Source organism: Camelina sativa, chromosome 11 (genome assembly GCF_030686135.1).
Source record: "Camelina sativa cultivar CO46 ecotype springtype chromosome 11, ASM3068613v1".
In the NCBI taxonomy this organism is placed as follows: Eukaryota; Viridiplantae; Streptophyta; class Magnoliopsida; order Brassicales; family Brassicaceae; genus Camelina; species Camelina sativa.
This window is the reverse complement of record NC_141890.1, coordinates 3,502,654-3,526,324: the sequence shown is the minus strand read 5'-3', so window position 1 is coordinate 3,526,324 and position 23,671 is coordinate 3,502,654. Positions and strand designations below refer to the sequence as shown.

The 23,671-nt window shown below is 37.4% G+C and overlaps 7 protein-coding genes across 8 annotated transcripts; 4 read left to right on the top strand and 3 right to left on the bottom strand.

Annotated features, from left to right (window-relative positions):
* Window positions 1-188: 188 nt before the first annotated feature.
* On the top strand, window positions 189-3,836 carry LOC104721480 (protein WEAK CHLOROPLAST MOVEMENT UNDER BLUE LIGHT-like 1). Of its 2 annotated transcripts, XR_015571751.1 has the most exons (3): window positions 189-885; window positions 972-2,870; window positions 3,149-3,836. XR_015571751.1 is itself a non-coding variant. In XM_010439467.2 (2 exons), exons 1-2 carry the CDS (start codon window positions 307-309, stop codon window positions 2,769-2,771), a joined length of 2,379 nt encoding a protein of 792 aa, XP_010437769.2. In that variant the 5' UTR covers window positions 189-306; the 3' UTR covers window positions 2,772-2,931. The 2 variants fall into 2 exon arrangements, 1 of the variants encoding a protein (XP_010437769.2); XM_010439467.2 differs by lacking the exon at window positions 3,149-3,836 and having other exon boundaries at window positions 972-2,931.
* On the bottom strand, window positions 3,030-3,737 carry LOC147933602 (uncharacterized). Its single transcript, XM_087471122.1, has one exon. The coding sequence runs from the start codon at window positions 3,735-3,737 to the stop codon at window positions 3,030-3,032; it is 708 nt and encodes a 235-aa protein (XP_087327248.1).
* Window positions 3,837-3,862: 26 nt separating the features above from the next.
* Window positions 3,863-6,776, bottom strand: LOC104721479 (protein CYPRO4). The gene is made up of 2 exons (XM_010439465.3): window positions 4,775-6,776; window positions 3,863-4,430 (listed from the first exon to the last, which is right to left on the bottom strand). The coding sequence occupies exons 1-2, from the start codon at window positions 6,431-6,433 to the stop codon at window positions 4,149-4,151; spliced, it is 1,941 nt and encodes a 646-aa protein (XP_010437767.1). The 5' UTR covers window positions 6,434-6,776; the 3' UTR covers window positions 3,863-4,148.
* Window positions 6,777-7,787: 1,011 nt separating this feature from the next.
* Window positions 7,788-10,203, top strand: LOC104721478 (signal peptide peptidase-like 1). The gene is made up of 4 exons (XM_010439464.2): window positions 7,788-7,989; window positions 8,432-9,332; window positions 9,467-9,667; window positions 9,913-10,203. Exons 2-4 carry the CDS (start codon window positions 8,535-8,537, stop codon window positions 10,030-10,032), a joined length of 1,119 nt encoding a protein of 372 aa, XP_010437766.2. The 5' UTR covers window positions 7,788-7,989; window positions 8,432-8,534; the 3' UTR covers window positions 10,033-10,203.
* A 2,376-nt stretch (window positions 10,204-12,579) lies between these two features.
* LOC104721477 (peroxidase 47) lies at window positions 12,580-14,721 on the top strand. Its single transcript, XM_087473767.1, has 4 exons — window positions 12,580-12,999; window positions 13,092-13,280; window positions 13,374-13,536; window positions 14,041-14,721. The coding sequence occupies exons 1-4, from the start codon at window positions 12,787-12,789 to the stop codon at window positions 14,418-14,420; spliced, it is 945 nt and encodes a 314-aa protein (XP_087329893.1). The 5' UTR covers window positions 12,580-12,786; the 3' UTR covers window positions 14,421-14,721.
* Window positions 14,722-14,934: 213 nt separating this feature from the next.
* Window positions 14,935-19,613, bottom strand: LOC104721475 (BRASSINOSTEROID INSENSITIVE 1-associated receptor kinase 1). Its single transcript, XM_010439462.2, has 11 exons — window positions 18,825-19,613; window positions 18,391-18,523; window positions 18,234-18,305; window positions 17,918-18,061; window positions 17,207-17,278; window positions 17,032-17,103; window positions 16,875-16,951; window positions 16,647-16,778; window positions 16,230-16,571; window positions 15,622-16,016; window positions 14,935-15,522 (listed from the first exon to the last, which is right to left on the bottom strand). Exons 1-11 carry the CDS (start codon window positions 18,904-18,906, stop codon window positions 15,199-15,201), a joined length of 1,845 nt encoding a protein of 614 aa, XP_010437764.1. The 5' UTR covers window positions 18,907-19,613; the 3' UTR covers window positions 14,935-15,198.
* Window positions 19,614-20,193: 580 nt separating this feature from the next.
* Window positions 20,194-23,579, top strand: LOC104721474 (putative polygalacturonase). The gene is made up of 5 exons (XM_010439461.3): window positions 20,194-20,966; window positions 21,724-21,844; window positions 22,221-22,395; window positions 22,484-22,554; window positions 22,710-23,579. The coding sequence occupies exons 1-5, from the start codon at window positions 20,547-20,549 to the stop codon at window positions 23,345-23,347; spliced, it is 1,425 nt and encodes a 474-aa protein (XP_010437763.1). The 5' UTR covers window positions 20,194-20,546; the 3' UTR covers window positions 23,348-23,579.
* The last annotated feature ends 92 nt before the right edge of the window (window positions 23,580-23,671 follow it).

The following is a 23,671-nucleotide window of genomic DNA, read 5'->3' as shown; positions in this document are numbered from 1 at the left end:
TTACGTTATATAGAACATGACATTACAATTTATATTAATGAATAATGAATGAATTAAAATAGGAACTAGAAAAACGGAGGGAAAAGAGAAAAAGAGAGGTGTTCATCATCTTTTTCTAATCCAGTGTGTACCTCTCTTTTCTTGTCTAAAAATAAACTTCTTAATCCAAAAATCAATAACATTCCCTTCTACTTTCTTCGGTTTTTCCTTTTCCTCTTGTAAGCTCTCTTCATTGATTGTTTTCTTCTGGTGGCCATCTTCGTTCAATCGTTTCTCTTGTAAGTTTTGCTTTCTAGGCATCCTCCAATGGAGGATTTAAAGACAACAGAAGCAGTATCTCTTCCGGAAGATTCTAGTGGGACCTCAAATGTTAGTGATAATGGTGAAATTGTAAGGCCTGACGAGTTGGAGCAACCTCAAGCAATACCAACAATACTCGAAAACAATGAAGCTATTCAACAATCATCTCAATGTGAAGAGTCAACAGAAAATGGGAAAACTTATGTGGATGACACTTTTTTACCCTCAACTATATCAAACTCTCAAGTAGAAGAAACACAAGATTCTCAAACTACTTCTGCTCTTGCTTCTCCCTCTGTTGATATTGTTCTGCCTCGCGTGAACACCAAGTATGGAGCAGAGCGCCCAACAAGAAATGGATTGTCTCCAAGATCTCTGTCCCCAAGATGCATTGGATCTCCAAGAGCGCTCCTGTCTCCGAGGTTTTCAGGATCAACATCACCACTGAGCAATGGAACACCAAGAAGTATGGATTCTTATAGAGACTCAATTGATACAGCATCACCTTTTGAATCTGTTAAAGAAGCCGTCTCAAAATTTGGCGGAATTACTGATTGGAAAGCACATAGAATGCAAGTATTAGAGGTACATTTACTTGTGTCTGTATATACATATCTGGCTTCTTTGCCTTTATAGTGACCTAGAGTTGTACTCACTGTTTTTGGTTGCAGCGACGCAAGTTTGTGGAACAAGAGCTCGACAAGATCCAGGACGAGATTCCTGAATACAAAAAGAAATCAGAGATGGTCGAGATGTCAAAAATGCAAGCGGTTGAGGAGCTAGAGAGCACAAAGAGACTCATAGAAGAATTGAAGCTTAATCTTGACAAAGCCGAAACAGAAGAACGACAGGCAAAGCAGGACTCTGAGCTTGCCAAGATGAGAGTTGAAGAGATGGAACAAGGAATTGCTGATGAAGCTAGTGTTGCAGCTAAAGCACAGCTTGAAGTGGCTAAGGCAAGACATACATCCGCGATTTCAGAATTGGAATCTGTCAAGGAAGAGCTACAAAATATGCAAAAGGAGTATGATGCTTTGGTGAAAGAAAAAGAGTTGGCTGTGAAGGAAGCCAAAGAAGCGGTCCTTGCTTCTAAAGAAGTTGAGAAGAAAGTTGAAGAACTCACTATAGAGTTGATAGCTACAAAAGAATCACTGGAATGTGCGCATTCTTCTCATTTGGAGGCGGAAGAACTCAAGTTTGGAGCAGCCATGCTGCGTGATCAGGAGACTCATCGGTGGGAGAAAGAGCTAAAGCAGGCAGAAGAGGAACTCCAAAGACTTAAGCAGCATATAGTTTCTACGAAGGAACTAAAAGTGAAACTTGAATTTGCTTCAGCCTTGCTGCTTGATTTGAAGAAAGAATTGTCAGATCATATGGAATCATCCCAGTTGAAGGAGGAAACAGGTTCCTCGGTAGCAAACAGTGAGATTTTATCACAGGAGAAAACCAATACAGATATACAAAAGGCTGTTGCTTCTGCAAAGAAGGAACTCGAAGAAGTGAATGCAAATGTAGAGAAAGCAACTTCTGAAGTGAATAGCTTAAAGGTAGCATCCTCTTCCTTGAGACTGGAAATTGAGAAAGAGAAATCAGCACTTGACTCAATCAAACAAAGAGAAGGGATGGCATCAATAACGGTTGCTTCTCTAGACGCTGAGATAGACATAACGAGGTCCGAAATAGCTTTGGTTGAGTCGAAGGAAAAAGAAGCCAGAGAAGAAATGGTGGAGCTACCAAAGCAACTGCTACAAGCAAGTCAAGAGGCTGAGGAAGCCAAATCATTCGCTGAACTTGCTCGTGAAGAACTAAGAAAGTCTCAAGAAGAAGCAGAGCACGCAAAGGCTGGAGCCAGTACAATGGAGAGCAGATTAATTGCAGCGCAGAAAGAAATTGAGGCTATTAAAGCTTCAGAGAGGCTGGCTTTAGCTGCCATCAAGGCCTTGCAAGAGAGTGAATCTAGTTCAAAGGACAATGCTGTTGATTCTCCGAGAACCGTAACACTGACAATAGAGGAGTACTATGAGCTTAGCAAGCGTGCTCATGAGGCTGAAGAAGAAGCCAACGCAAGAGTTGCAGCAGCGGTTTCTGAGATGGAGGAAGCAAAAGAAACAGAAAAGAGAAACTTGGAGAAGTTGGAAGAAGTAAACAAAGAGATGATTGAAAGAAAGGAAACACTTGCAGGAGCAATGGACAAGGCTGAGAAGGCTAAAGAAGGGAAGTTGGGTGTAGAACAAGAGCTGAGAAAATGGAGGGAAGAACATGAAAAAAAGAGAAAGTCTGGCGATAGTGGAGAGAACATAGAAAAAAGTCACGAAAGAAGCATTGAAGGGTCGAAGGAGAAAGAAGCTGATACTAATGAGTCAAACAGAACAGAAACAGATCCAGTCCCACAAGCTACTCCTGGAAAGAAAAAGAAGAAACTTTTCCCAAGATTTTTAATGTTCTTGATGAAGAAGAAGTCACATAAGTGAGTTCGACTGTGAAAACTCTGTAATGTATAAATCTCTACTACAATAGAAGATTTAAAGCTTCCTCAGGTGTAAACATGTCTGAAACCCCACAAGACCAAGGTTTGTTTATGTGATACGAGTTAGTCCAATGAATCAAATAATACACAGTTTTTTTTTTGAATTTAATGTTAAATTATATTCAAAAGAAAATAAACGTTTTACAAAGCTGTTGATAAAACCATTTCAAAAGAATAAACATATGGAATCATAAGATTAAAGCTAGTAAAATCTTGCTGCAAACCAGGCTTGGATGTTTATGTCATCTCCAGTTCTAAGATTGCTTAGCCGATTGCGGACTGTTTTGTCAATGAGCTTGAGTAACCTCGCCTCCGTAACAGGTTGTTCACCATGGCGCCGGGCATTTCTCTCTAACCATAGTGAGTGAAGAGTGGTCTGAAAAGCATAGCCGACGAGAAGTTGTGTGGTCTTGTCAAGCTCTTTGCTTCCGAGTAGAGCCATAATCTCTTTCCAGTCTGTGGTATACTTATGTAGCAAGAGCTTCTTTGCCAGAGCCTCCCACATGCGTTGTGAAAAAGTACACTCAAAAAAGAGATGTGCAGTTGTTTCCATCGAGTTGCTGCAGAGTACACAGTTGGTATTAGCCCCTGAATTCCATCTCTGCAATTTGTCTCCTGTAGTGAGCCTGTTTTTTACCACAAGCCAATTGAGAAAAGCAAACTTCGGTGTAGCATAAGGTGACCAGATCACTTTGTAGCCCTCAAAAGTTGGATGGGGAGACCGTATGAAAAACCAAGTGTCTTTAGTTACAAACTCTGCGCGGTAGCAATCATTCCTCCCCTTCCAGAGAGCCTTGTCATGAACAACCTCATTTCTAGATAGCTTGTGCTTGAGGATCTCTGCCTCAACTTGGTTTAGCAGAGCTTGTCTATGTCTTCTCTGTCGAGTCATAGTCATGACGTCTGCCATTGTGCTCGAAGAAGCAATTCCGAGAGCAATAATTCCTCTGTTCCCCAGTCGTTCATGAATGCATCCCAAAACACTCCAAAATAATACACAGTTGCTAATTGAAACATGGAAAAAAGTTGAGCACCTTTCTAGCAAAAATTTTCCCAATAACATTCATAGTCCTGTTACTTCGAGTGAATTGGATAAGCTTTCTTCATTCTACAACATCTTTCAATGAAAAAGAAAAACCGAAACGTCTACAATACGATCTTTAAAAGTCAAACCAATGAAACTTAGCAACATCATCAGATGTCTTTTCTCTGAATCTAACAGCGTACTAAGAGCCAGAACATTAAAATTTCACATGGGTTACAGACAGTCTAGAATTCAGATTATGTAAACTTGTGGTCCATCACTTGCCTGTCTCGCCAGTCACCGCTTGCTGGATAAGCTGAAAGAGCTAACCTTCATGGGAGTTGCAATGACCAAAGGCGCTTCAGGTGAACCAGAGATTGCAAAGTTGTCATTCATGAAGCGACTGTCCACGATAGATTCATTTCGAAGGACTATCTTGTAGCAGTAGCATTTCTTCAGCCCTTCCTGCTCATTGTAGCATTCATGAGATTTATTCTTCACTTGCTGAAAGTTCCATATCACACTGAACTTTCCAACAGTTGCTACCACATGACGCTCCTGTTTCCCATCCTCCGTGACCTATACATCAAAGTTTTCACAAAGAAAAGATAGATAAAAAGAGTCAGGATTGAAAAGTGTGCCATAATGAAAAAGACAAAGTACAGTTTGTCCTGCAGCAGCCTAGACATTTTTAACAGAATTCTTCAAGTGAAAAAAAGAAAGAAATCGCATAGACAACTATGGCTTTGGGGTGCACGAAACATTCAGGCATCAATATGTTTGTCTTCCAGAAAAATCTTAGACTTCAATAGTACTTTGAGCAAAACATGAAACATTTCAAGAATGTCAAACATATTGATGCAACTATCAAAATTTCAGGAATGTTACTTTGTCAGCATGAATGCAACTAGAGTTTTGCTTACCCAAGAAAACTGAGCATTGCGGAATTTGTTGTCAGCTCCAGCTAAATGGGCATCAAGAGGTCTCAACTTAAGCAACCTTGGTGCGGCAATCTTATTTCCCATGCGACCCTCGAAGCCGGTCTTTGTTTTGCCACTTTTATCAGTGAAAAGGGTACAAATAACAATCAAATAAGTGTCAGTTGTACCAACTATCCATTTCCCATCGAATGTAGCATCCACATGAGTAACAGGTGCACCAAGTCCAGGGAAAGCCGTCTTTGCCTGCCTCATAGTGTTGCTAGAGTAAAGTCTAATCTTGCCATCAAGAGAGCCAACAACAATTGAGCCATCACCAGTAGTCGCAAAGCACTGAAAGTTAGTCCCTCTAGAAAACTGATGCCCCTGAGCCCAATTCAAGACTGGAGTATTCGCAGTAGCAAGATCCTGAACCATCCCATATCTGTCACGCATATCCCACCTACAAAGCCTATTGTTATCCAAACCAAGAAACGTTGACGCAGACGGGTCCAATTGAGCACCTTTACCATCATTAGTAATGTCACTCATAGAGATATCCACACCATCTTTCTCAAACTTCCACTCAGAAATAACCTTCCCGGTCTCAATGTCAAGCTGATGGATACCTCGTGAATGAGGCGTTTGACTCATAGGACTCATGAGCAGCATATTAGTCTCAGCTCTCATGAGAAGAGCCTTCTTGGGGGCAGAGGAGTGAGCTCGACCATAACCAGGCTCAAAGTTAACACAAACACCTTTCCCTTGAATCCCCTGCCTCATGTTCTTAAAAACCTGAATACCAGAATCTCCAACAAGAAAACTATTATCCAAAGCACCTAAAGCTAAGCTATGTATACCCTCACTGGTCGCTTCCTCAAAGGCCTCAGTCAAATCCTGTGTATCTCTCGACGGAGTTGTTGCAGATCCTCCTGGACTTTGAAGCAATATATCATCAGCGTCTTCCCACATTGAATCATCAGCAGCTTCAGGATTAGCCCAACCAATGAAATCTTTCCCATAGATCTTTGCCTTATTGGCTTCATTCATCTCAACCCCATGGTTGTTCTCAAACAAGCAATTGTTAAAACTGCTCACAAAAGCAGAGAAATCTTCTCCGCTTGCGAATTTCATAGCCCAAACAGCTTTAGCAACGAAATCAACACGGCGTTGATCTTTATAAGCCTTCAATTGCATCTCATCAGAGACTTTTTCACGGATCTTGCTTCCGACTTTCAAAACCCACCATTCGTTATCCACATCTCCGTTCACATCGTCGTCGTCTTCATCATCATCTTCATCTCCTTTTTTGTCGGTCTTAACGAAACAGTAAGCAGTCAATTTCTCAGCGGTGACCCATTTGGCTTTGGGTGTGTTCCCATTGATGTATCGGAAAAGGCGAGCTGAGTTCTGGGTAGACGAAGGGGTTTGCGCCGATGGGTATTTCAGTTTCAGGGCTTTGAGTTTTGCCTCGACGTCGTCGAGTGATGAAGATGGAGATTTAGAGCCGCGACCGGAGGAAGAAATGACTAACGTATCGTCCCTGGAGTCTTGGAACTTGTCTTCCTCTTCTTCGGCCTCTCTGCCTTCTTCGTACTCTTCATACTCATCCTCCTCATCTGAGGAACAGATCTCTAGATCTTCATGACTGTGAGCTGCTCCCATATTGAAGAATCCTAGTGGGAAATGAAAAGAGCTAGAGAGAGAGAGAGAGAATCTGGAAACAACGGCAATGAGATTGAAACGAGAGAGTGGGAAACTGAAGAAGAAGACGAAGAGCGCAAGTTCGAATTTTGAAAAATTAGGGTTTTCTCAAACCGGCTATAGCCAGTAAGTACCTGCAGAGTAGTACTATTAAAATACCGGCTACAGCAAGTTGAAACTTCGATGATTTGGTTCGATTCAAATTCAAAATAATTATGCTGGTCCGGTTTTTTAGAGGTACGGTTATGTTTTTTAAAAATATTTGTAGGCGTATAAAACGTTGCCGTTTTACACGGAGTACAATACGTTATCGTTTAGATGAATGATTCATATATTAAGCTTCTGAAAGTATTTACAAGGTACAGAGCCCTTAGACCATCCACAATGGTGTGGGACTTTTTTTGGTCCCCCACATTTAATACTAATATTTTGAGGGTTTCTTATTTTTAGTAGGAGCATTGGTGTGTATTTGGGTTTGGTCCCCAAATAAAATAATATTATTTTGAAAGTTTAAAGATTAATTATTTAAAGAAAGAAAATACAAAAACATACAATTTAGAAATTAATAACATTAAAAATATAACATAAAAACATCAAAACCAAAACAAACATTTTATTCAACTCATAGAAATTTTAAAATCAAACTTCATTATCCGGAAGATGTCCAAAGTTTGTCCAAATATGCTCAATCAAATCATGTTTTAGTTGATCATGAGCTTGTTTATCCCGAAGTCTTGTTTGACGAGTAATCGTACTGCTGATATTTGAACCCACACCGGCGGCACCAACGGTAAATGTTTGATCCACATGTTCTCCGTGTTGAAATTCAGAAATAATGTTTCGGTAACTGTATGTATGTCGTTCGTCTTCGACAATCATATTATGGAGTATTATGCATGATCTTATTACATTTGCCATTTTGTTTTTATCCCATAAACGAGACGGATTTTTAATAACGGCGAATCTAGCTTGCAAGACTCCAAAGGCACGCTCAACATCTTAGGTATTGAAGATCGGACCGGCTTCGGATGCGACAGAAGATCGGCTTCGTTAATCTGGCAAGATTTTCCGGTGAAAAGAACAGAACGTCGTGGAGGATCGAATCGCCTTCGTGGTCGCCGTCAAGAGGGAGAAGAAAGAACTCGGGATGATTTTGTCTCCCGAATACATTTTTTTTAGACCTAGCTTATTCGAGAACAAATCACACGGCTACACGTGGCGAAGAGGACGGTAAAAAAACGTCCCCAAATAAGAACCGTTTTTCAGATATTGGGCTTTTTTTCATTTAAATTTAAATCCAATAAATATTGGGGACGGGCCAAATCCACGCCATTGTGGATGGTCTTAGTTAGAACAGGTCCAAAAAATTAAGGATCCTAAACAAACTTAGTCGGAGAGAAGAAGTGAAATTGGGGACAGCGGATCCAACCACGCGACTGAAAGGCTGAGACCTAGATCCCAATTATCTCCGGTTTCTTCACTTTCACTGTCTCCTCCGTTGTTAGGGTTTCTCTCAGGTCTATTCCTTGCTCTCTCTCTCTCTCTCGATCTTATTTCTTCTCTTGCAACTGAGATTTATTGCTTGGTTTCCCACATTAATTTGCTTTTGTTGCTGAGAAGATGAATTTGATTTCTGATTTATATATTGAATTCCTCGAAATTGATTCATTGAAAATAGCAACTTGTCTTCTTATTTCTGGGTTTGTTAATAAAATGTATAATAAACTTGGTGAGTTGAGTTTCCTTAATCTGGTTATAAACAATTTGAGATTTACCTTGATTCTTAAAGAACTCAACTTTAGCTCTTTGAGGTGTTAATTTGCAACAGACATGTACATTAGTGTTCAGTTACCATGTCCTGTGATCACCCTTGTTCTATAAAGCTCGTAAAGACTTTAGCTTTTTTTTGTTTTAAGGTGGCTTACATGAGTTTATTGGTCTGATTTTTATCTTTTGCAGGTTCACACTTATGCATTTCATATATACGCTTGTATGTGAAAAGGTTTAGTGGGATATATATATATATATATAATCTGAAGGAAGGAACTCTTCTTCTCTTATCATGGAGACTCTATGGACTCTTTTGTATTTGCTAGAACCTGCACCAGCCACTCTCATTGTCACAGCTGTCACTGTGACTTTTGCTTCCGCTTTCCGTGCACTTAACTATGGCAAAGAGATGGAGAGAAATCGTGACTTCTCCGAAGCTTCCATTACACTAGATAGCTCCCAGGCCTTGATGATCCCAGTTATGAGCTCTTGCAGTTTGCTTCTCATGTTCTATTTGTTCTCTTCTGTTTCTCAGCTCCTCACTGCGTTTACAGCCATTGCTTCTGTTTCATCTCTCTTCTATTGGTTATCGCCGTATGCTGTATATATTAAGACGCAGCTTGGTCTGTCTGATCCCTTCGTCTCACGCTGCTGCTCGAAATCATTTACAAGAATCCAAGGATTGCTACTTGTGGCTTGTGCTGTGACAGTTGTGGCATGGCTCATCTCTGGCCATTGGGTTCTGAACAATTTGCTTGGGATCTCCATCTGTATTGCGTTTGTCAGCCATGTTCGTCTACCCAATATCAAAATATGTGCTATGCTTCTCGTGTGTCTCTTTGTATATGACATATTCTGGGTTTTCTTCTCTGAAAGATTCTTTGGTGCTAACGTTATGGTAACTGTCGCAACCCAGCAAGCATCAAACCCGGTTCACACAGTAGCTAACAGTTTGAATCTTCCTGGACTGCAATTGATCACTAAGAAACTGGAACTGCCAGTGAAAATTGTGTTTCCTCGGAACCTATTGGGAGGTGTAGTGCCCGGTGTGAGTGCCTCAGATTTCATGATGCTTGGTCTTGGTGACATGGTACATACTAAACCCTTCTTTAGATTTTCAGATTGGCGTGTCTTTATTTGTGTACCAACTGTAAGAAATGTTCTCCATCATATTACAGTGACCAGAAAGGAAAAATAATCCATTGATTTATTATATTGTTCCAGGCTATCCCAGCAATGCTTTTGGCTTTGATCCTCTGTTTTGACCATCGAAAAACTAGAGACGTGGTGAATCTTTTCGATCTAAAATCTTCCAAGGGGCACAAATACATATGGTATGCACTTCCTGGATACGCCATTGGCCTGGTGGCGGCTCTAGCAGCAGGTGTATTGACTCATTCACCTCAACCAGCTCTACTTTATCTGGTAATATATCTCCATCTTTTGAACTTCTTTGTTCCTCTGGTGTTACATGAAAAGTATATATTCTACATGCATCTGTGCACAACAGATTATCAGGACTTGATTTAACCGAAAGTTTGTTGATAGTACATTTCTAGTTCCAATCCAATGTTTGTCCTAAGAAGTCATTTTTGTATATTTTTATGAGCTCAATTAGTGTGAAGTGAGTGTGTGATGTATAACCTGTTTTCGATGTGGGGTATATACAGGTACCATCGACATTAGGACCGGTGATCTTCATGTCTTGGCGGAGAAAGGATCTTGCGGAGCTGTGGGAAGGTCCTGCATTATCCAATCCCACTGAGAAATCTCATGAAATAGAGATATGAGTTTATATATCAATCAAAGATTATTCAGAAACCTAAACATAAAAATAAAAATAAAAATAAAAAAAAAAAACATAAAACAAAGACGTTTAGTAGGAATGATATCAGATCAAGAGTTCTTGTATTCTTAAGTTGACAAAAAAAATCAAAACAAAAAAAGGAATTGGTCGACCAGAGAGTGATGTTTTATGTCCCCTCATTTGTTTGCGTTACACATATCTTACATACAACCAAAATATTCAAAGGAAGAAAAATATAACATTCAAGTTCTTTCTTCAAAAGTTATCCTTTTCTTATTATTAGAGGTGTTAATGTTGAGCTTAATATTTAAATTATGTCAAGGTTTAAGTGTGTATACCAATTACACAAATTTAGTATAATTTATTTTTCCACTAAATTCTTAAAACTTTTCAATTTCTCTATAAAACTAAAACCCACTAAGATTAATTAACAATAAACCAACAAAATATAGATAAATATACAAAACACTATACATGTGTTTGTATCGTATTTGAAACCAATTGTCTAAGAAACGTAGTGAAGAAATCTGTATAAGATATACATATTAGACCCTCTATAGAACAGTAGAAGTGTATCATGAAGTTTATAACACTTGCCAAAAATTAACAAAAGGAAGAAACATTTAAAAGTTCAACTGTTCTTGTCTTCACCGGATAAGGCCATCATTAATGGGAGAACACCAAGGGTGTTCTAAGCCCAAAAAAATTATAAAAATAATGAATAGTGGCTTAGAACACTTTTTTTAGTTCTTAATGTATAACTGATTTAAGCCCAGTTCTTATTTGACGTGGCTTCATGTGATTGGACGAGATTTTTTGGAAAAAAAAAATATTTTATTTATATAAGTAAGCAATTTAAATGTTAATTTATAAGTTTTTATAATTGTAATATGTTTAAGAAAATTATATTAATTTATAAGTATATAATTGCTTTTATATAAGTATGCAATTTAAATGTTAATTTATAAGTTTTTATAATTGTAATATGTTTAAGAAAATTATATTAATTTATAAGTATATAATTGCTTTTATATAAGTATGCAATTTAAATGTTAATTTATAAGTTTTTATAATTGTAATATGTTTAAGAATATTATATTAATTTATAAGTATACAATTGCTTTTATATAAGTAAGCAATTTAAATGTTATTTTATAAGTTTTTATAATTTGTAAAATGTTTAAGAATATTATATTAATTTATAAGTATACAATTGCTTTTATATAAGTAAGCAATTTAAATGTTATTTTATAAGTTTTTATAATTTGTAAAATGTTTATGAATATTATATTAATTTATAAGTATACAATTGATTTTATATAAGTAAGCAATTTAAATGTTATTTTATAAGTTTTTATAATTTGTAAAATGTTTATGAATATTATATTAATTTATAAGTATACAATTGTTTTTATATAAGTAAGCAATTTAAATGTTATTTTATAAGTTTTTATAATTTGTAAAATGTTTATGAATATTATTTCACTATATCTTTATTCTAAGAACACCATAATTAGTTCTCCCATTTTTTTTACCTATGATCTTAACAACTGACCTAACATTATTTTCACTATATATTTAATCTAAGAACACAAAAAAAATTCTCCGATTAACGATGCCCTAAGGAAGTGGAAGAATGTACCACTAAAAAATTCCGCGTCGGAAGCACTCAGTGATAAAGTGAAACTGACATGCGATTTACATTAAAAATACCAAACTGTCTTGTCCATTTCTACGGACATTGCTAGTTAATGGAAGCCAGCTACATGTATCTCGCCTTTCTCCTTTGACTTTTTCATTTTCTTGAGTTCTTCTCTTCAATACGAGATGCGTCTATGAGTTTTGCACATATATTAGTCGCTGATCAAATCAGCCATTATCTTATTCAGCACTAAAATGTCTAGATTCAAGAATGTATACAAGTTCTAGATTGGTCGACCCATCTCTACACCGTCCACATTTCCATAAGAATTCTTTGTTCAAACAAATATATACTTTAATTTATCTGAACGAAACGGAACATGATCAAGCTCCACAATCTTAAACAAAACTGAAGAATTTAGGGGATCTAACGTTTATTTAGGTTTGAGACTTCTCATAACTATATACTGTATGTCTGTATCACATGTTTTTTTAATCTTTTGGCAACAAAAGAACTATAATTCTTTTGGTTAGGCATTTTGTTTTAATTAGTTACAAACTCTCTCATTTTTTATGAAATTCACATTCATATAAAAATAATGAAAGTTTGGATCATAACTAAAATCTTGGTCAGCTATAGCAAGCGTGAGGTATTAGCTAGTGTTTTTAATTTTACTTTAAACTTGATGTAATACATATATAGTGCTATTAGATAAAAATTGTGTGGACAAAGCGAATTCGAGTTTTGGTAAAGGAAAGAAATGGTCGTATGTGTCAACACTACGTGCCACTTTTCATGCAATAACATGCAAATTAGGTCAGCCATTTGGAATAAAATACTAAAGTTTTCACTATGATAAGAGTAAACGGGAAGGCACAATAGACCACTATACCAAGCTTTAATCTGCTTCCACCTCATCATGGGACCAATCAATACACAAATCGTAAAATATAGGTGTGTATATATATTCCAACCACTCCAATATAAGTGTCTCTGATCGCGACTTCGTACTATATATATAAGCGATATACAGAGTGAAGCTGCGTAATTAAACTGATTATCATACTAACAAGACGTAAGATAGACAATAATAAGATGACTAGGGCGAATATAGTGAGCGTGATTCTGTTGATGCATGCCATTGTTGGGTTTCCATTTCATGCGAGAGGCTTAAGTATGACTTACTACATGATGAACTGCCCTTTCGCCGAACAAATTGTGAAGAACAGTGTTAACAATGCTCTTCGAGCCGATCCAACATTAGCCGCAGGTCTTATCCGTATGTTGTTCCACGACTGTTTCATTGAGGTAACGTTCTTTCTCTCCATATTCTCATCAATCGTGTGTTTTACGTTAATTTTTTTTTTTGGAGAACTTAAGTTTCCTTTTGTCCTATTAAGGGATGTGACGCGTCGATTCTGCTAGATTCAACAAAAGATAACACCGCGGAAAAGGATTCGCCTGCGAATCTGAGTCTACGTGGCTACGAGATCATAGATGATGCAAAAGAAAAAATCGAGGATAGATGTCCTGGAGTTGTATCTTGCGCAGATATTATTGCCATGGCTGCTAGAGATGCTGTCTTTTGGGTAATTAAGCGAATTAAGATTTTGAACCCTTGATAAATATATTAAATATGATTAATTTGTGTACTTAATCTAATGAGTAGTTGGAATTATTAGGCTGGTGGTCCATACTATGACATACCAAAAGGAAGATTTGATGGTAAAAGATCGAAGATAGAAGATACAAGAAATCTACCTTCACCTTTTCTCAATGCCTCCGAACTCATTCAAACTTTTGGCCAACGTGGCTTCACTCCACAAGACGTTGTTGCTCTCTCTGGTGAGTTCTTTTACATCACTCTTGGATTCCATACGTACGCGTGTGTGTTTAATATTTCTACTAGGTATTAGTATTTACCTCTATAAAGGAAAATAAGTGGAACTTTTAGCTCAAATTTTTTTTAGAATGAGAATAATTTTTTTAATTGTTTTATTAGTTTCATATTATATATATATATATATATATATGTGTTGGTTATTCTTATTGTTTAAATACAATTCCATACGTACGCGTGTGTGTTTAATATTTCTACTAGGTATTAGTATTTACCTCTATAAAGGAAAATAAGTGGAACTTTTAGCTCAAATTTTTTTTAGAATGAGAATAATTTTTTTAATTGTTTTATTAGTTTCATATTATATATATATATATATATATATGTTGGTTATTCTTATTGTTTAAATACAATTAAATTGTGGATAAATTTGTTCACCATATAAAAGAATTCAAGACATTGAATGCTCTAGAATCTGTTTTGGTTTTAACTTGTGGAAAATAATATAGGAGCACATACCCTAGGAGTTGCACGATGCTCCTCCTTCAAGGCTAGACTTACCGTCCCAGACTCTTCAATGGACTCGACTTTTGCAAACAGTCTTTCCAAAACTTGCAGTGCGGGTGACAATGCAGAGCAACCCTTTGATGCGACCCGCAACGATTTCGACAATGCTTACTTCAATGCACTCCAGAGGAAATCAGGAGTCCTATTTTCGGACCAAACCTTATTCAACACTCCAAGGACCAGGAATATCGTTAATGGCTATGCTTTTAACCAAGCCAGATTCTTCTTTGATTTCCAACAGGCCATGCGCAAAATGAGCAATCTTGATGTTAAACTTGGCTCTCAAGGTGAAATCCGTCAAAATTGTCGGAGCATTAACTAGCCTAGGCCATATATATACCTATGATTTATGTATTGATCATGCTCCCACTTTTAACTATATCTCCTCTATCATATATATGAATCATGAATCTTCTATATCCTCCCATGTAAAATTTGTGTACCTTTCGTAATATGCTGTTGTATACTTATTGATTGTGGGTTTCAGATATCCATCAAAGCATAATACTTGGTGATCGTGTATTTAATTTAGGTTTATGAGCTGTTATCTCACAAGAATTGAGAATAGTAAATTATGGTTTGTATATATGTATCTAAAAGAGTAATAAAAGTGTATCTATCTATCTATAAGAGTAAAATAAGTGAATATATACATTACCTACATTTCACATGGGACCGTATCCAAGACCAAAGTCTCTAATCTCGGTTGAACAAATCTCCGGATGTATAAATCAAAAGATAACACAGAACGGGTCCTTAAAATGTCTAAAATTTGATATAAATGTGTAATATGTTAAACTCATGTAGCGAATAAACAGAAGACGAGACCTGACGTAGGGGAGGCAAGAACAGTTAATGAGATACAAATGTGAATCAAGAAGTTACAACAATCGTCAAGTAACTTTAATGACATGTGTTTGGGTTTTAGCTTTCAACAACATTCAAATCCCTTTTCATTTAACACTTACAAACCCAATCTGATCCTCATGTATTCACTTAAGAACCAATAATAATATGCAGAAGGAGAAACTAAAACCCTTAATAAATACACCCAAAAAGAAAAAGAAAAAAAAGACAGAGAAAGCATCCGTGTTCGAATCCTATCTTGGACCCGAGGGGTATTCGTTTTCGATCTGGGAAGTGGAATCGCCAATGATCCAGCCAGATACGGCTGGATGATGGGTTGGGTAGTTGAAATCTTGTCTGAACATTTCCTCCTTTTGCCATTCTTCCCATCTCTCAGCTAAACCATCTCCTTCAAGCATTCTTACAACTTCAGACATCTTGGGTCTTTCCATTGGTGAACTCTGAGTGCAGAGCAGAGCCACTTGGATTAGTTGCTCCACTTCTTCGTCTATGTAATTACCCTGAAGATCGACATCTACTAGTGCTTCCAACTTCTTCTCTTTTAACAACCCTTTCACCTGTTGTATGGTACCAAACAAACACCCCTAATTAACACAAACAGAGAAGCAACACACATCATAGAAGTATGCAAGTGGGAAACAAATATGTTTATATACCCAGTCTAGTAGCATGACATCATCGTCATTGGCAAGGCGAGCAAGATCAAAAGCCCTTTGTCCAGTGATGAGCTCAAGAAGCATGACTCCATACCCGAACACATCGGTTTTCTCTGATGATTTCCCTGTAGAAAGGTACTCAGGGGCAATATGACCAATTGTACCACGCACTGCAGTTGTCACGTGTGTGTCTTTGTAGTCCATGAGTTTTGCGAGTCCAAAGTCCCCAACCACTGCTTCAAACTCTTCGTCCAACAATATATTTGCAGCTTTCACATCTCGATGAATGATCTTTGGGTCGCAATGATCATGTAAATATGCAAGCCCTCTTGCTGATCCCAACGCAATACGCTGTCGCTTTGGCCAATCAAGTGGTGGCTGGGACTCAGGCCGTTCTACAGAGAAGATAAAACATAAGATTACTACATATTTAACGATCAACTTGAAACCAGTTTCCCTTGTCAGTCAACTTAGCAGAGCTATATCTAATATGGTAAGCCCAACTAAGAATAGAGCATTCCTAAGGATGGGTAGGTTAAAAAAACAACATTGCAAAGATATATTGCAGTAATTGGGAGACAAAGAAAAGAGCACAGGATGAGAGATACCTCTTAAACAAGAGGCAACACTTCCATTGGCCATGTAGGGATAAACAAGTAATCTTTCGGTTGGAGTCATGCAAAATCCACGAAGCCGAAGCAAGTTTCTATGAACCGCCATACTGATCATCTCAACCTCAGTTTGGAACTGCAGTTCACCACCTTGGGTACGCTCCTCTTTCAGCCTTTTAACCGCCACTAAAGTACCATCAGCTAGCCGTCCTTTATAAACTTTACCAAAACCACCTCTACCCAATATGTTCTTGTTGCTAAAATTATCTGAAGCAACTTGTAGTTCACGCAATGAAAACCGCTTGAGTTGTCCTAAATGAACCTCTGGGTCCTCTTCAGCTGCAAAACACGGTAAGAAAAAAAATCAGCCATTGATGTCTCAATAAGAGAACAGGCAAAGCAAGTTTCGCTAACCTGGTACATCAAAGAAGTGGTCCTGTGGTTTCTTCCTTCTCCACCAAGCAAGTGCAATGGCCGGAACAGCAAATAGAAGTGCAGCACCAGCAGCAACTCCTCCCGCAATTGCTCCAGTAATTCTATTACTCCCTGCAAGTATAATATGAAGAATTTCTTTCTTAGTACATACCAGATCGGCCTTATAAGTACCAATTCAAAGACAAAGACATATACAAAATGAAAAACCTGCAGGTGATGGCGGTGTAGGGGAGATAGGAGGCGGTGGGGATGCAGGAAGGGGTTTCAACTTGGTGTTGGCAAAACTGCAGACAACTTTCAAATAATTAATTCATTATTCTCTGACCTCCCCACCAAGATTTAAAATAGGAGAAAGAAGCAAAACCTGATAGGTGTGAAAAGTGAAAAGGAACCGTTAACAGGAATATCTCCAGTGAGAGGATTGTTCGAAAGATCCCTGCATTTCAAGATGATATCATTTTCTGACTTAATGCCAAGACTGGCCAAACAATAATCAGAAACATGACAAAGAAATTTGAGAGAGACAAAGTTATACTCACAGAACTTGCAGCGTCGAGACAGCAGTCAAAGACCTTGGGATTTCTCCAGATAAGCTATTGTTATTGAGACGCCTAATCACCAATAGCAAACGATCATGTCACGAATAAGTGGATACACATGAACCAGTAATGAGTTAATATTGACGAACGTAGAGCAAAAGTATACATTAAAATAGAGGTTGTTCTAAATTCGAATGAGCCTCTTAAGACTACAGATGCGTTCACTCTCTAGATTTACAGAGCACTTACAAAATAATCACACTAACAGATTTAAAACGCTTAAAGCTTAAGGCAGAAGAATATTGTTATCTTTGATAGAACGACATCCTTCCAGAAGCATATAGGTTTCATACAAATTAAGCAAATTAATAAACTTCCATTGACGATCACAAAGGTGACAGACAAGTCCAACCAAACAGACAGTCACTCTGAATTTGGAACATCTTGCTGCTCCAGTGGAATTAAGTGAGTACAAGGATATCTGTAACTATAACGTTCTGATTCCTTTTAAAAATCTCCAGAGCAATAAGATAGATCATATGATACAACATCCTAATCTCCTAGAGAACCAACATGTTTTTCATTTAGTGAAAAAAACTTAGCATCTATTTGGCCACACTACTCTCTGACTCCGGTAAATGTAACAACACATTGTACGAATAGCTTTTTAAGGAACGTATTAAAAGAAGAGAGTTAAATAAGGGAGCATACAAGAAACGGAGTTTCTTAAGCCGGCCGAGAGTTGATGGGATAGGACCGCTTAAATTGTTCAAGTAAAGATCCAAGCTCACCAGTTCCGTCAAACTTCCAAGCTGCTCAGGGATTGTCCCAGTAATGTTATTGCTATAAAGCTCCCTGTCATTACACGTCTCTAATATTAATTTCTACTGGAAAAAATATATAACTACTTCACAAATACTATATGATAATGCATAATTATACAGTTATATGGACCATTTTCACATTTTTTTACCCCAATGCACCAAAAGCTAAAAGCCGAGTTTTTTTTAAAGAAGAGAAGACTTACAAATACTGCAAGTTTGGAAGCTGACCAAGTTGCATGACGAGCTGTCCAGATAGATTCGCATTCCCAAGGTCACTGAGCAAAACATAGGAAATTCTGAGTAAATGCGAAGAGCCAAAAACATCATAGGGCTACTAACGAGATAGAGAAAGAAACTTACACACGTGTAACACTATTGTCACTATTGCAAGTAACATGAAACCATGTACATGGAGTAACAAGAGTAGCATCCCAACTTTGAAGCACCTTGTTAGGGTCGGCTAAACTGTTTTTCAATGCACTGAGAGCATCACCTACAATCAACCAAAGCAAAAAAAAGGAAAAATCAAATTACTGTCAAACTTTGCAAACATCAAGGGTTCACAAGGACACAGCATCACTAAATCAGTCGAAACAGAGAAAACAACATTATAACTAAAGAGCAGCAAAACAAGCAGCTTCAAAGCTTAAAAGTGTCCTCCTTTACGCGAGAACAAGTTATCTCAAGGATCCAGTAATGTAATCTTAACCTAATAAAACTACATAAACCAGCCAAATTCGCAGTAGTCAACAAGAATGAAATATAAAAGAGAAATGAGAAAAAAAGGGGGAAACCTTCGGCGTTGCCCGCAGCTCTGAGAACCAAATCCAAAACCAAAATAAGCCAAAAGAAGCCAGGAATCAATCGTCGTTCCATTTATATCCAAGTTGTTCCACAGATTAACAAACAAAACCCTAAAATACTACTTCACCGATATAAGCATCAGAGAAAGATCCCATCATTGTTTTCACACACACCCACAAAAAAAAGAAAGGATCTTTAAATCCCCGATTAAGCCTTACTACCACACAGAAAAGGAAACCCCAAGATGAAGAAATTAGAAGCAGAATTAAGTGAAAACCCCTCAACGCGTATTCACCCGTTGACTTAATTTGAAGAAGAGAGAAAAACCAAATCGAACGAAATAAAAAAAAAACGCAACGCCGAGATCGCTGACCGTTGACTCAAGAGAGAGGAAAACCCAGTTTTGAGAAAACGAAAGAGGAAGAGGAAGGTGAAGAAGAAGATATTGATATTCCTGGAAAAATACTATAAAAAAATAACAGAGAGAGGAGAAACCAAGTTATCGGAGGTAGGAGCAAGGAAGACGAAAATTCGTTGAATAGAAAAAAAAAAAGGAAGAAGATTAAAGACAACAAACAAAACAAAGGTTCTTCTTAATTTTACTGGGTTGGGTTGAGTTGAGTAGCTTGGTCTACAGTGAAAATTAAAGGCAAAAGTAAGAAACGAGAAAACGACAAAGTGATGATGACGTGGAGCATTTTCAAAAGCTTATTTAAGCTAGTCAAAGTCAAAGACGCACGACTTCATTCGGAATCATGTTTGTTATGTTATATGTTCTCTCTTCCCGTATCCATCATCCATCCATGGTTATCATGATACTATGATAGTGATCATCAGACACTTAATTCTTATCGGCCCATCTCAGTTTTCCTTTATTTCTTTCTGGGCTTCTATTGCTTTTTGGGCTTTGGTCAAACTAGTCCATTTCTTTCAAAGTAATGAAACAAAATGGGACCTGTTGAAAATGTTAGGTTTTATGGAGATTTGAAAGAAAATATATATATATATATATTAGGATAGAAAAGATTGATTTTTCTTTCTTCATTCCATGATATAATTACAAAAAGAAAGAAAAAAAATTGACATTCTTGTTTCATATAAAGAAGGGTACATATATAGGTTACTATCATCAACCAATATAAGAAATTTAAAATAAGTTGAAATAATCACATACGGACATTAAACTGTGTGTGGTTTGCCAGCAATTAAAATACGGACACATTACCTAGTTTTGTCATAAGAAAAACAAAACAAACAACCAGTCACAAGTCACAACACTACACAAGGCCCATAGATTAAAAAACTTCCAAATCTGACAGAGATTGTGTAATAATAACACCTCACAATCGTATCCGTGATGAATCCATCATCATCATATATAAATTATTTCTCAAGATTTTCACTTTTCTCCTTCCTTACCTTTGGCTTTTTTGGCCCTTCACATGCACACCTATTAGTGCCCTTTTCACGACACATCTTGTGTCTGTGTATACATTTTCCTTTTTTTTTTTTTTTCTTTTATTACATCTTAGAGGTAAGGTATCTATCTATTATCTAATTTAATCATTGCGCACACATGCAAATTCTTCTCTCCAACCATCAAAAAGTTATACTTTAGTGTTCTTCTGTTCGTAATCATCTGGGAAGAGCTTCTCTGTTTCTTCATGGGCTATTAAAGTTCCTCTGTTTTTTGGAAAAAAAAAAAAAACAGAATGGAATCGGAGAAGAAGCCCACCACGGTATTGAGCGCCATTACAAGACCATCGTGGGCGTTTCTTCTCCTTGTTTTCACCGTCTTAGCCATTCTCTCTCTCCAAATCTCTTCCAATTCTTTCTTACCTCTCTGGATCCCGACTTCTCCGTATGACCCGGTTACCTGCTCCGGTTTTTTCAACCACGACCCGTCTCCCAACCGGATCGTCATGTCGATCACCGATTTCGGCGGCGTCGGAGATGGTAAAACGTCGAACACGGCTGCTTTCCGTCGCGCCGTAGGGCACCTTGCAGGTTTTGCGGCGGAGGGTGGTGTCCAGCTCAATGTCCCAAAGGGCACGTGGCTCTCTGGAAGCTTCAACCTCACCAGCAATTTCACGCTCTTTCTCGAACACGGCGCTGTGATTTTGGGATCCAAGGTACCATTTTTTAAAATTTATATATACAATTCTATAACACAACATTGATAAAATTTTCGTTTTTTTGTTGTTGTTGTTTGGTTCTGAACAGCTTAAAAAGAGTATTCAATAGGTTAATGTTTTTGTTGAACATTTGATGATTGATCTGTGGTAATTCAGAATTGGGGTTTGTGATTGATTTTTGATTAAATCGTTGGTTCATAAAGTAGCACTATTGATTACGCTAATCACGATCAGTGGTTACAATGGACCCACCATGGTTTGATACACCAAACAAAAGCTATTATTTTTCTGAGTGGAATAGTCTTATAGTGGAAATCTTGTTGATTGTAAATGGGTGGACTAGCTAGTTGAAATCAAGAATCACTGTTTTGTAGGACTTGTTTAAAATGAAGGAATGTGCTTATGTCAATCAATAGTAGCTGTAAATAACATTAAGTAAGTCTGGGGAGAAGTGAAAGAAACCATTTTTTTTATATATAATTAGATTCCAAGAAGAGTTAAGATGTATAGACAACTTTTGTCTGAAGCATGTTCATGTACGAAATAAGATCTAATCAGATTACTTGTGTTGTCCCCTAATTTATATTAAATTATTCCTGATTTTTGCTGTCAAGTTTTGATTTTGTTAAAAATCTTGTCTGCTAGTGTGTATTAGCACATTTTCATGTGTACTAATACAGATACTTTCTCTGTTTCTTTTTCATTTTTAATTCTACGTTGTATTACAATATTGATATGATTATGGTTTTGATAGGACATAGACGAGTGGCCAATAATAGAGCCATTGCCTTCTTATGGAAGAGGGAGAGAGAGACCTGGTGGTAGACACATTAGCCTCATTCATGGAGACAATCTCACTAATGTTGTCATTACAGGTATGTGTTTTGCTGTTTCAACGTCACAAATGTTATTAAATTTGTATCCAACTGCTGGGTTTTATTGAACAATGTGGCCTGCTTTCTTTGCTTTGTTAAGAATATTAATCTCAATGTCTCTCATTCTTTGACATTAATTATAATTCTAGTATCCAGTCCAAATTACAAGTATTTGGTCTTTGCCTAATGCTTCAGCATTGTTGGTAATCTGATAAGCATCAGCAATTAGTATTTACTATTTAGAAACAGAGACAGTTTGAGATAAGGATGATTTCGGATTTTTTTTGGGTCTCACTGTTTTTGGGGTTTTGTGGTTTAGAAAAGTTTGGAGTTCTCTAGAATTAACTTCTTGGCTTTTCGAAAAAAAAAAATGCAGGAGAGAATGGGACAATAGATGGACAGGGGAAAATGTGGTGGGAGTTATGGTGGAACAGAACATTGGTGCATACAAGAGGCCATCTTATTGAAGTCAAGAACTCTCATAACATACTCATCTCTAATCTCACTTTGCTCAATTCTCCTTTCTGGACAATCCATCCTGTTTATTGCAGGTTCGTAGTTACTTCCAATCATGCGTTTATGCTGCTGTGTCACACAAGCGTGCATGGTTCGTTGACCTCTGGAACTTTTGTTTTGCAGTAATGTTGTTATTAGAAATATGACCATCCTTGCTCCGATGAATGCTCCTAACACCGATGGTATAGATCCAGGTACATAATCTCTACTCTGTATTACCCTCTTACCTTGTGTAAATCACCTGCTTAGGCCTTGGTTGTATCAAATGTCAAACTCTGTGTGCGTTTTAGGCGTAAATTAGTATTTGAAACGATCAAAGCCTATCTTATATCTCTGAATAATATTGCAGACTCTAGCACCAATGTCTGCATTGAGGACTGTTACATTCAAAGTGGTGATGACCTTGTAGCTGTAAAGAGCGGTTGGGACCAGTATGGAATGGCTGTGGCACGTTCAAGTTCAAACATTGTAATCCGAAGGATCTCTGGTACTACTCGCACTTGTTCAGGAGTTGGAATAGGAAGTGAGATGTCTGGTGGGATTTTTAACATAACCGTTGAAGATATTCACGTTTGGGATTCTGCGGCTGGGCTCCGTATAAAAACAGATAAAGGAAGAGGCGGGTACATTTCGAATATCACCTTTAATAATGTGTTATTAGAGAAAGTGAAAGTTCCAATCAGATTCAGCAGTGGCTCAAATGATCACTCGGACGACAAATGGGATCCGAAAGCTCTTCCTAGAGTAAAAGGGATTTATATTAGCAATGTTGTGAGTCTGAATTCAAGAAAGGCCCCAATGTTGCTAGGTGTTGAAGGCACGTCGTTTCAAGACATATGTTTGAGAAATGTTACGCTTCTCGGGTTACCGCAGACCGAGAAATGGAAATGCAAGGATGTTTCAGGCTACGCGAGTGGCGTATTTCCTCTGTCATGTCCACAGTTGTTGCAGAAGAAAGGTTCAATACCTCAGTGTGTTCATAGATGAGTTTTTTGAGATTTATTGAGAATTTCCATGTGGTGATAGAAGTGGCCATGAGTTTGAGCAATGTTTTTTTGGGGCAAAGATTCATGGTCACTTTGATAAAAGTCATCTTGGTTATTCCTTTTTAACACGATTTTTTGGTTCTTGCTTTGTGAATCTTGATTCTTTTTATACATACACATTGTGTAACGAAATATACTTTGAATCATTCCATAAAGATTTTGCTTATTCATTATTGTTACCGTCATTGTCATTGTCTTTCCACACACCGTTTGTATTTCACCCACTACAAAAAGAATTGCGTTTAGGTGCATGAAAGCGTCGTCG

Excerpts from the sequence above, each read along its gene's own strand:
- LOC104721480 (XM_010439467.2), top strand. The coding sequence starts at position 307 with ATGGAGGATTTAAAGACAACAGAAGCAGTATCTCTTCCGGAAGATTCT. Across the intron at positions 886-971 it reads ATAGAATGCAAGTATTAGAG|CGACGCAAGTTTGTGGAACA; the intron begins GTACATTTACTT and ends TTTTGGTTGCAG.
- LOC147933602 (XM_087471122.1), bottom strand. The coding sequence starts at position 3,737 with ATGGCAGACGTCATGACTATGACTCGACAGAGAAGACATAGACAAGCT.
- LOC104721479 (XM_010439465.3), bottom strand. The coding sequence starts at position 6,433 with ATGGGAGCAGCTCACAGTCATGAAGATCTAGAGATCTGTTCCTCAGAT. Across the intron at positions 4,431-4,774 it reads GCAATGCTCAGTTTTCTTGG|GTCACGGAGGATGGGAAACA; the intron begins GTAAGCAAAACT and ends TTTGATGTATAG.
- LOC104721478 (XM_010439464.2), top strand. The coding sequence starts at position 8,535 with ATGGAGACTCTATGGACTCTTTTGTATTTGCTAGAACCTGCACCAGCC. Across the intron at positions 9,333-9,466 it reads TGCTTGGTCTTGGTGACATG|GCTATCCCAGCAATGCTTTT; the intron begins GTACATACTAAA and ends ATATTGTTCCAG. Across the intron at positions 9,668-9,912 it reads AACCAGCTCTACTTTATCTG|GTACCATCGACATTAGGACC; the intron begins GTAATATATCTC and ends GGGTATATACAG.
- LOC104721477 (XM_087473767.1), top strand. The coding sequence starts at position 12,787 with ATGACTAGGGCGAATATAGTGAGCGTGATTCTGTTGATGCATGCCATT. Across the intron at positions 13,000-13,091 it reads TCCACGACTGTTTCATTGAG|GGATGTGACGCGTCGATTCT; the intron begins GTAACGTTCTTT and ends TGTCCTATTAAG. Across the intron at positions 13,537-14,040 it reads AGACGTTGTTGCTCTCTCTG|GAGCACATACCCTAGGAGTT; the intron begins GTGAGTTCTTTT and ends AAAATAATATAG.
- LOC104721475 (XM_010439462.2), bottom strand. The coding sequence starts at position 18,906 with ATGGAACGACGATTGATTCCTGGCTTCTTTTGGCTTATTTTGGTTTTG. Across the intron at positions 17,104-17,206 it reads GTCTCGACGCTGCAAGTTCT|GGATCTTTCGAACAATCCTC; the intron begins GTGAGTATAACT and ends CTTGAAATGCAG. Across the intron at positions 16,952-17,031 it reads TCACTTTTCACACCTATCAG|TTTTGCCAACACCAAGTTGA; the intron begins GTTTTGCTTCTT and ends AGTTGTCTGCAG.
- LOC104721474 (XM_010439461.3), top strand. The coding sequence starts at position 20,547 with ATGGAATCGGAGAAGAAGCCCACCACGGTATTGAGCGCCATTACAAGA. Across the intron at positions 20,967-21,723 it reads CTGTGATTTTGGGATCCAAG|GACATAGACGAGTGGCCAAT; the intron begins GTACCATTTTTT and ends TGGTTTTGATAG. Across the intron at positions 21,845-22,220 it reads CACTAATGTTGTCATTACAG|GAGAGAATGGGACAATAGAT; the intron begins GTATGTGTTTTG and ends AAAAAAATGCAG.